This window comes from Pinus tabuliformis, chromosome 1_1 (assembly GCF_031772625.1).
Source record: "Pinus tabuliformis cultivar Carrire ecotype Pingquan chromosome 1_1, CPIR1, whole genome shotgun sequence".
Taxonomy (NCBI): Eukaryota; Viridiplantae; Streptophyta; class Pinopsida; order Pinales; family Pinaceae; genus Pinus; species Pinus tabuliformis.
Window position 1 is genome coordinate 946,952,140 of NC_142297.1, and position 16,656 is coordinate 946,968,795.

A 16,656-nucleotide genomic window follows, 5' to 3' on the forward strand; every position below is an offset into this window, starting at 1 on the left:
AACGTTTCCATGAAGAGTTTCAATGATTGGTAGAAAAGATAAACATCAAACCACACAAAAAGAGTCATAGTCCAGGAACGATGTGGATACACTATTTCAGAATTTATGAGAGTCATAGGTGAGGAAAGATGCAGATATATTCCCAATAAACATTATTTTAGAATGATATACTCCCAATAAACACTATTTCAGAATTTCTTGCGTTTGATGCGACAGTACATTCGATTTCTTTGAAGGTTTTCTATGTTATGTGACCTACTGAACATAACAATTGAAAGGAATGGTCATTAGGAGCTTTCTTTCCACTCTCCGACCTCCTCCGTTGTTGCTTCCTCACAGCAATCTTCTTCTTCCTGCGATTTCCAATCACCATAATATGAAAAAACATATTTAAGTTCATAGGATTGAAGTAATTTGATGGGAATTTATATGAAAAAAAACAATTACATGTTAGGGTTATGGAATCTAAATTAATTTGATAATAAATTCTGGGAATATTTTAGAATTTGAGAATATGATAGAATCTGCCTGGTCAATTTGTTTGACCTGTTTCACCTTAATCTTATTTGTAATCTCTCTAAGATTCTCATATTCTACAATATTCATGGATCTTGAATATACTCAAAATCTACCATATTCATGGATCCATGAAATTCTAGAAAAGTATTTAACTTTAAAGTGTACACTTTGTATTGCTCCCTAAGATTTTCAAATTCTATTATTCATATATCTTGAATATTCTCAAAATCTACAATACATCCTTTATATCCATAGATCCTTTATATCCTTAAATCCATTAAATTCTAAAAAGATATTTAACTTTAAAAGATCTAGAAGCAATAAGTTTAAACTTTTTATTGAGATTATCTTCTTACATCTGTAAAACAAAATTTGAAAATGAAATTTATAGTGATTGGTCAATATCCAGAGCTAATATGAATCCATCCTATTACCATGCAAAAAAATGTTTCTGATATAAAGAGCCTCTGCATATATAGAATCTACCTTAATAGTGAATGTGAGGCCAACTTTTATCTCCCCACAGTAGTTCTGGTCTGGAAGGACAACATTGTAGGAAGTCGGGGATAGGCTTCCTTCCATGAATACTCCCTCCAGGGGAATGTTGTGCACCACAGTAAAAAATATAAAGATATATGATCAGAAAATAGAAATATTGAAAAACGATGAAAGACCGTAGGATCTGAAAAAATGACTGAGATCATAATGCTGGAGACTCATCTACACCTTGCTTCCCCAACGAAGTCATCCGCGTTTCCACTATCGTTGTCCATTAATTTTAAGGTGAGTTCAGCAACCCCGTCGGCTACAATGAAAACAAATTTCTCATTCCACTCGGGATGCTACCTTTACCTGCAATTTCAGAGATCCGATTATTAATTTTTAACTCTATATATTTTTGGGGGAAAAATTTGTGAAATCTCCCTACTTCCCGTGCATATAGAAAAGATTTGTGTAATTTCTTCTTCCCACAGATAATCCAGGGGCACTCAGTCATAACTAATACCTCGCCATGAACTCTTTCTTAAAACGATGTAACCATTTTCTCCATTGTTTGAAAAGCATTTGAACCCTAGATACCTATAAACAAACTTAAAAATTATGCGAACGAAAGAATTTTATCAGAGATCGGGGATCTATTTATCAGGGACTAGTCAGCGATGCTCTCAATAATATATGTTCTCAATATACGTCTAAAACCATAGGAATATGCATACTCAAGATAAAAACATTTATATTTTAAAGAAAGGCAAGACAAAATTTCCAGCTATCTCCGCTGACTTGTTCAGATGGGGGAGCATAGTTATTGGTTACCTTCTTCAAGAGTAAGGGCACAAGGCTTCAAGGTTGCAACATCTGATGAATCCCTCAACTTGTTGCCACGAACCTAGTATAATTCAAGTTTTTACCAAGTCATGGATACTTCAAGAAAACTAAGATGGCCAATGTTGCCATGGTCACACTTAAGCTTTACAAAATAATAATAGAACCAGTTTCACTATACATAGCTATTTCTATCTTGACACGAACACCTGTGTTGTTAATGCAAGTAGGGTCGTACCACATGATATCTTGAACACAACCAGTCAATTGCAATCCACCAGCGTGTCAAACAACCCCATTATTTAATGAGCTTCTGAACTACTGATTTTCTTACTTCATGGGATAAAGAATAGTTGGTCAGATGGCATGTCCCCACATTCACAGCTAATAATCGACATAAATTAAGAATACGGTCTGTGGAAATTCCCTGTTTCCATAAAAAAAACATATATTAAAATCTACTGTCGAACCAAACATAACTATCCATAGGTCTGGATGCTGCAAGATTGGATTATATTCATCATAATTCTTAAAGCTGGATCAAACATCTATGACAAGACTTATGTTACCACCTATCGTCATAAGCACTAGATAATATTTTTTATGAGATAGCGTACCTTTAAAATAACTTGAGAATCATCTGGAGTGTTCGTGATGTATAGCACAGTAGGCAAGACTGCAAGCAACAAACGGTACCATACAGTCATTGGTTGCACCATAACAATTTCTTATTTTTAAAAGCAAACGGAGACCTCATATTTGTATTGATATAAAAGTACTAAGATCACATGAACTTGTGAATAGCCAAGAAGTTGGCCACAGCTGGTCTTTGCCTTTTCAACCAATTAATGACATCGAGATTAGAGAGAACAACCACTAAAACGCAATGACATGGCATCGGAGAGTAACCACAACACGGCCCATGCGATGCCACAGCCAAAATAATTGGAAAAAGGATACAGAGTATTTCTTGAAAAAGGATACGAAGTATTTCTTGAAGATGTAAATCATAATATGACTCATCACAAATAATTTTTCTGAGATTCAGAGGAGGAGGCAGAGAAATAAAATGTTACAGATGCAATAAGCTGGGACATAGAGCTTTTGAGTGCCCAGAGAATGCAGAAACAAAGCAGAGGAATGCAATTGTTGCTCCAGCTGAGGGAGAGGCACCAGTGGCAGCAGTAACAGAAGAAGTAAATACACCAGAAAGTTGAAGAATCTCCGCAGCTCCTAACATGCGTGATTGATTGCATGTGATATATAATTACTTTTGTATTAAGGTAGCTTGGCGATGGTAAAACCTTATATGCTGTATATACGTGACTGTTTCATTATTCTGTTTGGTCGAATACAGAGTTAGTTTCATTATTCTGCGTGGTTTTCATTAGTGGTTCCTAGCTGTTTGCGCAAAGAGGGCTCTCAACTACGTGTGGTGGCCGGTTGAACTTACAAGTGCGGGCTCAAAAGAGCGTTGCTACGGTAGATTAATGTGTGCCTAGTCTGTCTGCGGCAGACAGTTCTATTATTTAATTATGATGGCCGGGTGTGAACTCTAAATGCTGATCCGCTATTGCATACATTCATAGGGGGTTGTCCGTTGGTATTAAGGCACGATTGTATTAGAATGAAAGTGTATTAAACTGCTGTTGAATCATTTGTAGCGTAAATCCTTTAAAAAGGTTGTCACTAATAATAGATGTATAGTCCCCTTGTAAAGCTCGCGTGAAATTTTTAAATTTGCTACCTTTGATTATAAATCAGAAAAGTTGTGGCTCGTTGAAAAAGGAATGAAGCTATCAGTTTAATGACTGATACGCCTGAAGACAATACAAGGGAAATAGAGGCAGATATTGAGGAGATTGCAGTCAAATTGGAGAGGCTATCCCTAACGTCTGCACCCCCGGCGAATTGTCAAGAAAGTTCAGGAAAAGTGATGGATTTTCTTTGATGGTTTTTTTTGTTTCTGGAGTTCAATGCGTTATGAATTTCTGAATACAAAACATCAAAATTATCATCTCCAAAATGATCATTCATAGACGAACATGACTGCAACGATTTTACACCCTAAATAAAATTTGTCAATGGTATCAATCACTGTTTCTCAATCTCAATAGATCATTTATGCTTTCTTTTCATCCCTGATGAGGGATGATGATGAGTGAAGTGCCAAAAAAGTTGTTTACTGTTTCAGTGATTTTTCCATTCTTTTTGTTTACTAATTGAGCAATGTTTGATATTGTGGGAGCCTTTATCACTGTTGAGGGCAATACCACATTCACTAGGCATTAAAACAACCTCTCTGCTGTCTTTCTGAGGCTGTGAAAATAGAAGTTGTTGTTATTAGTTTGGGTATGGAAGTCTTTCATTAAATATTTGGATAGATTTCATTGTCAAAGAGAACCAAGACTCTTATGCTTTGGAGACAGTGTGCATTCTATGAGGCAGCACAGTAGCAGGAACTTTGGGTATAAAATCTTTTGGGAGATGGTAATATGGTATTCTTGAGGACCTGGTTTGGGTATACTAAGAAATTGGTGCATATCTTCTCTGTAAAAATTGTAAAACAGATTTGAGATTTTAAGAATGCATATGGATGAATATCTTTTCCAATGTGTGTAAAATGTGTTGAAATTCATTCAAATCTAAAAGATTAGGTTTAGAAGTTTTGTGTAAGGAAGTCACTTTCTGGAATTCAGTAAATGGTTACTGGGCAAAGTTGTTGATTAAATCTTCCATGTCCGAAAATAATGAAAGCAGAGGCATTAGATTCATGACTTCAGATGCCTTGGATAATCACATGGCTCAAAGAAGGGACTACGGATCAGATACGTTTTTGAATACAGCATTGCCACCTCAATAGTACCAAGGTTCACAGAAGTATTAGTCAACCTTATACTACCCGGCTGGTTCGTGGATGGTCCTCTGGCTTTCTGGTACAAAGAAGGGCAATCAAAGAATATGTTGTGGAGAGTTAAGGAAGTGGGTTCTACTGCCAATGAGTTTCTAACCAGAGCTTTGGTCAATTTTGATACTGGTAAAAGCCATGTTTGCCAAGTACTAATCTTATGAGGTGTGGTTCAACACCTTAAAAAACTTTTCCTCTATAGTCAGTTCTGTCAATTGATTTGCTCTATTATTTGAGCTGTGATTGATTCTTCTGAAGGAGGCGCTGGCAAATGGGTTTTATGCTATACACTCCAAGGCAACCTCTAAACCAGTGTTGTTGTGATAATTGACAGTCATTAGTATTGGTTTGGGCATGCACTGTTTACAGTTGTATGTGGGGAGATTTCGTTGTCTAATTACTTTATGCTTGTTCCTCAGAGTAGTTTCTCTTAAGACTAAGAGGAAGAGAATGAGTTTCAGCATGCAATATAAGATTGTAGTTTGAATGCGACATACAATTTATTTATATAATTTCTATTCATTCTCACTTGAATGATATAATTTATCTTATGAGTGGTTTACCTTTTCCATTTGAATCTGAGATAAGATGAATCAAATGCATTAAGAAATCATGATTTAGGTAGTTCCACATGTCAAAAATAGCGCAAAAAGGTTCTGCCTGAAGCTGTAATAGATATAATCTGATTTTATTTTGCAGAATATTTTGAGCGTAATACTTGTTATGGAGGATAAGTCAAATTTGATATATCGCCCTGGGATGCCTCTGTTGAACATATCTAGCTGCAGTGACTGAGCATAGGAATCAAACAGCGAAAAGTGAAAACAAGAAGAAGAAAAAGACTATTAAGGAGGGAGACATTCAGATGCCTTGGGGATGATCTCACAGTAATCTAACCGTAACCTACTGCTATATGCTTATGAAAATTTGGACTTTTCTAATGCTGTTTTCTTTTAATCAAATCATTGTTATTTCTTCATTGTAAAGGAGTTGTGTATCATGTCTTTATGATCAGTATGAATGTTATTTACTCTGGATGCTATGTTATCCACAGATGTTAATAGTTAGTAGCAAGATATTGTATTCAGTCTTTATTTTTTTCTGTTTTTTATGATCGAACTGCTTCCTCACATCTTCCATATATTGGAGTTATGATACGATTTTCAATTCTTCATTTTACACAATTAATTGGGTTACATAGATTTTTAATTGGCCTCCTTTGTTACTGATTTATATCTTTTGTGTCTTCTGGGTGATATAAAAATGGAGCTTGGTTGTCTATATAATAAATCTGTATCAGAAAGCTCAACTACACGCTGCTAATGGATACACACCAATGATTATACACATGAACTTTTAACCCAAGAAAATCATAAGTTTGCAACTTCGTCTTTGGTTTCTTGTTCTTACATAATATAAATCTGTGAACTTCCTAGGACATAAGTATCTTACTTATTTTTTTGGAAGATGCCCGATGTTTATAAAACTGATCCATGTGTCCCTTCTTTTTTCCTCCATCCTGTTTGCCTTTGCAAACTCTCATGTTCCTTTTCAACAGCTCTCTCTGGTTTTCCCTGCTGTAGGGTGACAATGTGAACATGGAAGAACTTCTACAAGCTGGTGTTGAGACAACGCCCAGTCAACCCAATGGCAAACTGATTAGGTTCTGATGGATGTGCAGCAATCACAAGCGGATAGACATTGCCACTGCACATATAAATCAACACAAATCCAGAATCTTGCTTAGAATTAAAGACATTGACAGACATTTCAAATCTTGAACATCTAAAATATCTCAACATAAATGGGTGCATCAAGCAGGAAACCGTGAATCCTGAAGGCCTGAGATCACTGGAAAAACTATGCATGGAATTTTGCTTAGAATTAAACACATTGACAGATCTTTCATATCTTGAACATCTTAATTTTCTCAACAAAAATGCGCGTGTCAAACTGGAAACCCTGAATCTTGAAGGTTTGAGATCACTGGAATACCTGATATAGTATCTGATATGAAAAACCAAAGCCAAAGTCAAAACCGTCAATAGCCACTGCATTGAAAAAGGAATCAGATCATTAAAAGATAAGTGAAGATCATTAAAATATATTTACAAACCATTCAAAAGAGGTTAAAAAACAGAAAGTCTAAATCAAGTGTTTGAACGCTGCAAACAAACCATTAAAAGAAAGGAAATTACAGAGCATAAAATCACAGGATGTGATGTAGCCTCTTACCTGAACAAAGGAAGTTGAGAAAAGATACTCGGATAAAACTTGGCCTGAAAAACATAAATGAAAAACTAAATCCTATTTGGATTTTGGTATTGGCAGGGTGGGGTATGCGAGCAGGCTAATGCTTCCGGGAATGCAAAAACAAAATTCAGGTTCGCAGAGGGAACTCAGTTCTACTGGTGACCATTAGATTCCAGCCATTCTCGTATGCCCAAAGCATTCTCAACACACCCAAGAAAGTTTGGATTCAGCAAAGGGCATTGAAGACTCCTGCGGAGGCAATAACCACAAAAAAATTAAGCTTGAAAACTATCTAGTGGGTTGGAGAAATTCATCAAGAAGATCTGCTCCTCAAGATTGATTTTGATAAAGTCCTACACAAATTAGAATGGTATATTACTTCAGATATGATGAGATCACTGGAATACCTGATATAGTATCTGATATGAAAAACCAAAGCCAAAGTCAAAACCGTCAATAGCCACTGCATTGAAAAAGGAATCAGATCACTAAAATATAAGTGAAGATCATTAAAAGATATTTACAAACCATTCAAAAGAGGTTAAAAAATAGAAAGTCTAAATCAAGTGTTTGAACGCTGCAAACAAACCATTAAAAGAAAGGAAATTACGGAGCATAAAATCACAGGATGTGATGTAACCTCTTACCTGAACAGAGGAAGTTGAGAAAAGATACTCGGATAAAACTTGGCCTGAAAAACTAAATTCTGTTTAGATTTTGGTATTGGCAGGGTGGGGTATGCGAGCAGGCTAATGCTTCCGGAAATGCAAAAACAAAATTCAGGTTCGCAGAGGGAACTCAGTTCTACTGGTGACCATTAGATTCCAACCATTCTCGTATGCCCAAAGCATTCTCAACACACCCAAGAAAGTTTGGATTCAACAAAGGGCATTGAAGACTTCTGCAGAGGCATTAACCACAAAAAAATTAAGCTTGAAAACTATCTAGTGGGCTGGAGAAATTCATCAAGAAGATCTGCTCCTCAAGATTGATTTTGATAAAGTCCTACATAGATTAGAATGGTATATTACTTCAGATATGATGACATGGATTGGTATCCTAAGGTCAAAAAAGCAATGAGGTATAACGTTGAGAACCTAACCAATCAAGTTATTCTGCAATGGTCCATCAGAAAGGGTTTTCTTTGTCCAATAAAACATTTCATCGCAGCTAATGCTCTAGGTTAGCTAGAGTCAAGTGAAAATCGAAGGAATGATCATTATCAGGTGCCTACAAGATGTTTTAAAATCTTGAACATCTTAATTTTCTCAACAAAAATGTGCGTGTCAAACTGGAAACCCTGAATCTTGAAGGTCTGAGATCACTGAGATCACTGGAATACCTGATATAGTATCTGATATGAAAAACCAAAGCCAAAGTCAAAACCCGTCAATAGCCACTGCATTGAAAAAGGAATCAGATCATTAAAATATAAGTGAAGATCATAAAAGATATTTACAAACCATTCAAAAGAGGTTAAAAAACAGAAAGTCTAAATCAAGTGTTTGAACGCTGCAAACAAACCATTAAAAGAAAGGAAATTACGGAGCATAAAATCACAGGATGTGATGTAGCCTCTTACCTGAACAGAGGAAGTTGAGAAAAGATACTCGGATAAAACTTGGCCTGAAAAACATAAATGAAAAACTAAATCCGCATTGAGAATTGCAGACTCCCCAAGTTCTATGTAAAAATGATGGTTTATGGCTTACTATGTAGGATTCCATAAGGCTCTCCTTCGTGGAAGGTGATTGATAATCAAAATGAGTACTAAAGGTTTTCCAGGCGGGATTTGACACGGAAAAATTTGATTTACCTTCTGCCCAGCCGACCCCAAAATTGGTTCCCCTGAAATAGAGATTTCCACTAAAGATCATTATGAAGGGTTGCAAGCAGAGTATAGTCAGCCATGTTCTCAATAATATCTATTCTCAATACACGGCTAAAACCATACGAATATGCATACTCACCGGACGCAACGCTGCTCTTCTGTTGCTGAGTTCGGCACTGGATAATGACATAGGGATCCATGTTACTTGCAACCACAACCACATTAGAGAAAAAATAAATCAAAGATCCAACTGAACATACACCAAAACACATAATTCAGTTGTCTCATTAGCAATATTCGAATCCAAAGATTTATCAAATCGCCTAAAATGCAAGAGATCAGCTCGGATGATAATATATTATAGAGGAAATCAGTGTTTTGCAGCCCCTCGGCATTGACAAGCAGCACCTCCAGAGTTCCCCTCGGCATCTTGATTCTTTTCCTTCTACCTCTTGAAGTCGATTTCCACAGATCCAGGGTCCTGGAATATAGTATCGCCGAGCGAGTAGCGTCTAGCGAGGGCAACCGTCTATTTGCGGGGTCTCATCATATACCCGTCTAATCAATTGGATGGATGAGATTATTTTCATCATCTAACACTTAAATCAAAGGCTCAGAAATATACACGTAACCCAAAAGGAAAATTGATTTCAAAGAGAAACGCCTTACCGCCTAATTACAAAATATTTCAACTTACACCAATAAATTTTATATAAAATAAAAATCTTGCAAATTCTTCCGCGCTTTCGCATGCTTCTTACCCATAGAACAACAGACCCTTCTGCTCATTATTAAATAGACATCCACAGACTCTCTGAAGATTATCATAAAATATAATCATTGCGTCGTCATTAATGCTATGAATGTCATGGAGGGAGCGCTATGGACTAATCTTGTCACCCTATGCACTCTTTACGGGCGTCACCAATAACAAGAGAAGAGATGTCGAGTACAAAATTAATGTTGCTACTCCCTATGGCTTCCTGCCCGACTTTTCTTTGCATACCATTTGCAGTGGCCAACCATATATTGTCCCAACCAGCTGCATTTGGTGATGTAGATTGCAGGGCAATTATTCAGTGGGAATATCATAAATAAATGCGATTGCATGGCTGGGGCGGATGGCTTTCGCACCCCAGCTAAGTTCGATTCTTGCAGAGGCGCATATTTGATACCCCACGCTATGGAGATGTTTGAACGATATTTGTAACGGTTATGCCGTAAAAAATTCTACTGGCTTCGGCCATATAGGTTGTAAAAATCTGTCGACTTCGGCCATATGATGATTTCTCTCTGAAAAAAATAAATGCGATTGCCCCGCTTCTTATCCCATTTTTAAGTTGAAACAATGTGAATTAGCTGCCGTGCCCTCCATTTGCATGTGCAGAGACAAGACAAGTTGCAGTGCTGGTTAAATCTCACTCTAATCTTATTAAATGCTTCATGTCGGTAGAAGCAACAGACTGAGTTCTTGAATTTTTATATAAAATGCCACTCTTTCCTTGGCTTGGCTTGGCATGTTGCCGGGTGGGGGGACACGATCCATAGACAAGTAACGCCCACGGATGGCGTAAGTTAAATTAGTGTCTTGATCACCTTTCCTCTCCGCTATTTTTTCTGTCGACGATGGGTTGGTATCTATCCTCGTGCTCTCTGATCTGGACTGATGTGTAGAGTTCGTTGAGTTGTATTAATATACATAAAGCCAAATTGGATATCTCAAACCAAATAGCTAGGCGGTGAATTCTTCCTTCTCTTTGGTGGTAGACCCTAACGGTGCAAAGTACAAGGCCACGGTGGCAGTGAGTGAGAAGTTATCCATGATTTCACAAATTCCTCCTAGGATTATGGAGGGCAGAGTGATGGTGTAGAGAAAGCTAGGGCTTGGCTGCATAACGACAATCTTGATAATAACTCATTATCATTATCATCAATCTTGATAATAACTCATCATCATCAATCTTCATAATAACATCCTGATCTTGATCGATTTGTTAATCATTATCATTTTTTAGAAAAAATAACAAATAGTAAAATGTTTTTCTAAATATTATTATTTATATTTAAAATTTCAATATAATATTATCTTTTTATATTATTATTATTATAAATATTTAATTTAAAATTAAAATTTAATAAATTAATTACAATTCGACAAAATTTATTATTTATTAAAAATTTATATAATAATATTAATTGTTTTATCATTAATAATAAAAGAATTAGAAGTACTAATTAGTAGTTAAAATTATGAATTTTTTCTTTTAAAAATTTGAATTATGTTTTTGATAGTGGAAATGGATTCAACACTATCAAAATCCCTAGGGGCACCTGAAATCTTAAAGCTTGACAATTGTTACCTATTGATCACAAAACACACAAGATGACTATTTGCGCAATTTCCATAAAATAAGGTTGCTTTTATGTGCATGGATAAGAGAAAATTGAGTTTTTAAGTGCCTTAAACATAAACTTGGGAACTGAAAATAAACATAAGCAAAAGCAAGAAAAGAAGTACAGACAACAAATATTGATGACGGGGTTCGTCCCTCCTAGACTCTAGGGGTCTTCTTCTAATGGGTGTCCGTTATATTAGGAATGCTAAAAAATTCTCTTTACATAAAATGTCGCCAATCTAGATTGTCCATGCAGGCATTACTGGTTACTTTCAGAATGAATGCCTCGGCCTTTGCTCTTCAACGCAACTCTTTGTTCTAGAAAAGGCCCAATAATAGCCCAGTTATGCCCAAAAAGGCATTTGCAAACACAAATATTACATAGTCTTCAGCCTCACCATATAACTCCCTCTTCATGGCAATGGTAAATCATTTTACAGGGGCACGGGCAGGTCCCGGGGTCAAACCCACGGACCTCCTAGGCTTTGAATGGCAAAGATGGCATTTAGTTGTAACAAATAAAATGTAGGGCATTTTCATATGGTTTAAAACCATACATTAGAAACGTATTTTATTTTGGCGCATTGTATTTAATACATAGGATATCGTATTAATGTATTAGGTTGGCAGAATGTGTATATGTGGTATATATTTTAACCAAATTCCAGCGGTGGAGCCATACTTCTACCCATGTCATGGCATGTGACCGGATCTGCTTTCACAGTGGCTACGTATCTCCGACGGTGTATTGACGTGCCATATAATTCATGTTTTTGTTGCCACATAACCATTTCCATATAATAACGGAGTTGTCTATAATGCGACTTTTTGGAGATTCCGGCGACGGAATCCGGCGGAAGAAATTGAGGTTAAATCTTGATTTGTTGCAGTTAAAATGGTTTTTTAACTGCATAATTGGATTCAGCACCCTCGAAAACCCCTGGGACGCTTTCATTGTGCATAAACTAGCTATCAAACTTGCGATTCCAATAAATTCCTGCCGGATTTCGACCGGAAAAACCCGCCGGAAAGGCTTTCGAAAAGTAGCATTATAGACAACTGCTATAATAACACTTTGCGCCATGGTATTAATGTTATCTCTGTTATATATGAGCGTCAATAACCATTGTCTTTGGGTTGGCAGAGTGGCCGGATGTGGTGGGCTCTACCACCCTACCCCCATATGCCACATGCCATAATACTTTAATATTACTTATGCACCAATGTATTACAAAGTGAAGCCGTAGGCCAAGGATCAGGATTTTATAATGTGTTGGAAGAGGTCGCAGGTTTGACCCCGACCCTACCCATCCAACTTTTGTATTGTACTGATGTTTACTTTGACCACCTGCGTTGACTTTGACCGTCATGTGTCCCACTGTGGAGGTGTCGCTTGGCCTGTAAAGCCCATTTTTTTTACCTGTTTACCATAAAATTTAGAGTGTGTTTTCTCACCCATACGAAGGCCATTTTTGAAACTGAATACACTGTCAGAATCAACGCGACAAGCTCTTTGACTTGGCAATAGTTTTGTGAGCATATGATAATTTTGAACTTTGAGCATTTTGAAGATCCTCCTAGATCATTCCTCTCCATTGGAAGCTTTTGGACCACCAAGAGTTTGGTTTTAAGTAGACATGAGGTTAGGGTATAACTCCCTCACCCTTCTGATCTCCATCCACCTTGTTGCTTGGATTCATGCCTTTGATTCCCACTCGAAGATACTCGACATATCCTCGCCTAGAAGTGTGGACCTTCCTGTCTAAGATGGTATCTTCTTGTAACTCAGTCATACGGTGCAAAATCATCTACAGTAGGAATTCGAGCATTTTCCTCTAGATCCATGATCATTGGAGGTTCATACGAATTCAACTTTTCAACATTTACAATTGAATATATGCGCATATATGGAGGCAAATTTAATCGGAATGCACTGTTCCAAATCTTTTCAACAATATTAAATGGACCATACCTGATAGGTTTCAACTTTTTAACTTCACCTTTCATCCTTTCTTTGCTGATGTGTATCCATACTTGATCACCAACCTGGAAGCGATGATCCACCCAAAGCTTGTCATGGCGCATTTTTTACTTACCCTGACGTTTCTCCAATTGATCCTAAACTGCTTCATGAATCTTCTGGATTCTTTGAATGAGGCTGGTCGCTTTGTCAATATCTCCATGTCCATCCTCCTGAGATTCTTCACCAAACATGAATTCCATTGGTGATTTTAACAGGTACCCAAAACATGTCTGGAAAGGAGATCTACCAGCAGAAGAATGCAAGTCCCAGTTGTAAGCATTCTGGATAGTGTAAGGATTCACCCCACAACTTAGGATGCTTGATTCACCTCTGAGAAGATGTACCATTTTTTTGTTCACCACCTTTGTTTTCCCATCGGTTTGTGGATGAAAATTTGTGCTATTTTTCAACTTAGTGTCCATGAGTCCCCACAAAGTGGGCCAAAAATCACCAATGAAATGAGAATCCTGACTTGAAATGATAAAAGTAGGAAACCCAAAATGAACCCATACGTTTTGAAAGAAAAATTGTTCAGTCTGTTCAACAGTAACTTGCTTTCTACATGGAACAATAATACACATTTTTCTAAATCTATCAATCACAACATATAAAAAATCATGCCCTTTTCTAGACATTGGAAGTCCTCCTACAAAATCCATAGATATACTGTCACATGGTCTAGAAGGAACTGGAAGAGGAATATACAAACCTAACTTTCTATTGCTTGGTTTTCTTAGTGAACACATGACACAACCTTTGATGTACTTGGAAACTATTTCATTCATTTGAGGACCATAGAAATACCTTTGTAAATGTGTCATTGTCTTACCTACACAAAAATCCCCTGAAACACGAGAAGAATGTGCTTCCCTTATCACATGCACTCTTTCTCCATGTGGTATGCACAACTTGCCAAGATGGTACAATAACCTATCATGAACATTATAATTCACTTCTTCCACCTGAGCACCATGAGTTAGTGATTCATAAACATATTTGAAATCAATATCTTTAGCATATTGTTCAATGTAAATTTCATGTGCTAAAGAACTATTTTGAAGAATTACTCAAGCATTCAAAGAAGGTCTTGATAACATATCAGCTACTTTATTGGTGGTACCTTTCTTATATTCAATTTCTAAGTGGAATTGTTGCAAAAACCCCATCCATCTATAATGTTGAGACTATTGCAACTTAGTTTGCTATTGAAGGTATTGAACTGGCTGATGATCTATATCAATCACTGTTTCTTTTCCCATTAAAACAATGTTTCCATTTTTTGACACTTTCCACTAATGCATACAATTCTTTATCATATGTTGGATAGTTAGCAACTTATTTAGAAAATGTTTCTGAATGAAAACAAATAGGCTTCCCTTTCTGCAATAACATTGCACCCATTGCATACCCACTAGCGTCAGTTTCTATTTCAAATGGTTGTTGAAGTTCTTGTAATGCTAAGATTGGACTTGTCACAATTTTCTGCGTTAAAGTATCAAATTATCTTTTTTGTTTTCCTCCCCACTAGAAGGAGACTTTAGAACTTGTTAAAGCATAAAGTGTTGATGCAAAAAAAGAAAAATGAGAAATAAATTTCCTCCAATACTGAATTGTACCCAAGAAACTTCTAACTTCCGTCACATTTTGAGCTCTTGGCCACTTAATGATTACATCAATTTTAGCTAGATCTATTTTAAGATGACCTTCTCCAACTATGTAACCAAGATAAACTAAGGATGTTTTTCCAAATTCACACTTAGAAAGTTTGAGATACAGTTTCTCTCTTTGCAACACATCAAAAACTTGTTTGACATGCTTTACATGTTCTTCCAAACTTGAACTGAAAATAAGAATATCATCCAAATAGACTATGAAAAACTTATCAAGAAAAGGACGAAACAAATTATTCATCACTCTCATAAAAGTTGTTGGAGCATTGCATAAACCAAATGGCATAACCAACCATTCATAAAGCCCCTATCTAGTCTTAAATGAAATTTCCCATAAATCATTCTTTGCAATACGAATATGATTATAACCACTTCTTAAATCCAAATTTGTAAAGTAAACAACATTCTTTAACTGATCAAGAAAACCATATATTCTCGAAAGAGGATACCTGTTCTTAATGGTTATTTTATTTAAAGATCTAAAATCAACACACATTCTCCAAGTTCTGTCTTTCTTAGGAAGTAATATGATCTGTGATCCACATGGAGAAGAACTAGGTCGAAGAGGCGCATCATATTGTAATTGAATCTCATGTTTTATTTCTCGTTTTGGAGGTAGACTTTTTGGTTCTTTAAACAATTATTTATAAGAATCTACTATCTCAACCAATTTGTCCTTAAACTGAGAATCATACTTATCTTTAGGTTGTTCTTTAATAAACATGAGAACATACTTTTTGCTTGAACTCATGAGTCTTTTCGTTTGATTTACATTGATTAAATCCAAGCTTGTCTTCTTTCTGTGTGCCTTGATAATGTATTCAATTCCTTCCTTAACAAGATGATACTTATTCTCCTTTCTATGAAATATGGCATCTCGATCATTAAGATAAGGACTACCTAAAACAACTCCACATATATCCAAAGGAATCACATCTAAATCAACTTCATCAAAAAAATTAGTTGTAATTGAAAACCTTAAACGGCATTGTTTTGTGACTTGAATCTGAGTGTTTTCTTTCAACCATCCTAAAGGGTATGGTTTTAGATGATTTTTAGTTTCTAATCCCAATTTCCTTACTAGTTCCTTAGATATTAGAATTGACTATGATCCATTATTGAATAATGTATCTATATTAGTGTTCTTGGAGATAATACTCATATGAAACAATTCAATTCTCTTCTTTTCTTGAATCACATCATTAGATTTTGAAGAAGATTCAGAACAAGTAGAACTAGAGCTAGATTAAGAAATATTACCTGTCGAAACCATAGCGGTTATCTTATTTTCATTACGAGAGTCGGATCCCAAATCTTGTTGGACTGCAGCATTCACTCTCATCTCACCCTTATTCTTAGGGAACTACTTTGGATTAAGTTATGGATGAAGCTTCCAACACTTGGGCTTATCATGTCCAACCCTCTGACAATGAGTACAAGTAGGCCTTTCTCCTTCTGTCTTAGCTATTGCCGATATCTTCCCCTTTGATTTTCTTTTCCCTTTGTTGTATTTGGATTCGTTGTTCTATGAATGCTTGAATGGTTTCTTTGAAAAGTTTCACTGAAAAGGTCTCCCACTTGATTCAATATGAATGGCTTGCACACAGACTTCATCAAATTCAGTTGGATTAAACATAAGCAATGTATGTCGCAAATAAGAAAGAAAACTTCCAATATACTTTAACAAAGTATCTTGTGTGTTTAATGGAACATTAAGTGCTAATGCCTTTTTC

The 16,656-nt window shown here is 36.1% G+C and overlaps 1 protein-coding gene and 1 long non-coding RNA gene across 3 annotated transcripts; both read right to left on the reverse strand.

Annotated features, from left to right (window-relative positions):
• Positions 1-287: 287 nt before the first annotated feature.
• LOC149217616 (elicitor-responsive protein 3-like) lies at positions 288-9,263 on the reverse strand. The gene is made up of 6 exons (XM_089391387.1): positions 9,197-9,263; positions 8,970-9,039; positions 4,940-4,946; positions 1,246-1,361; positions 1,006-1,123; positions 288-353 (listed from the first exon to the last, which is right to left on the reverse strand). Exons 1-6 carry the CDS (start codon positions 9,261-9,263, stop codon positions 288-290), a joined length of 444 nt encoding a protein of 147 aa, XP_089247513.1.
• On the reverse strand, positions 7,105-7,995 carry LOC149217617 (uncharacterized). 2 transcript variants are annotated; one of them, XR_016250687.1, is made up of 3 exons: positions 7,651-7,995; positions 7,411-7,466; positions 7,105-7,252 (listed from the first exon to the last, which is right to left on the reverse strand). It is a non-coding gene; the product is annotated as an uncharacterized LOC149217617 (long non-coding RNA). The 2 variants fall into 2 exon arrangements; XR_016250686.1 differs by having other exon boundaries at positions 7,411-7,995.
• Positions 9,264-16,656: the final 7,393 nt, after the last annotated feature.

Coding starts and splice junctions, on each gene's coding strand:
- LOC149217616 (XM_089391387.1), bottom strand. CDS start 9,263: ATGCCGAGGGGAACTCTGGAGGTGCTGCTTGTCAATGCCGAGGGGCTG. Junction 9,040..9,196: donor GCAAAACACTGATTTCCTCT/ATAATATATTAT, acceptor TTGTGGTTGCAA/GTAACATGGATCCCTATGTC. Junction 354..1,005: donor GCCTCACATTCACTATTAAG/GTAGATTCTATA, acceptor TGGAAATCGCAG/GAAGAAGAAGATTGCTGTGA.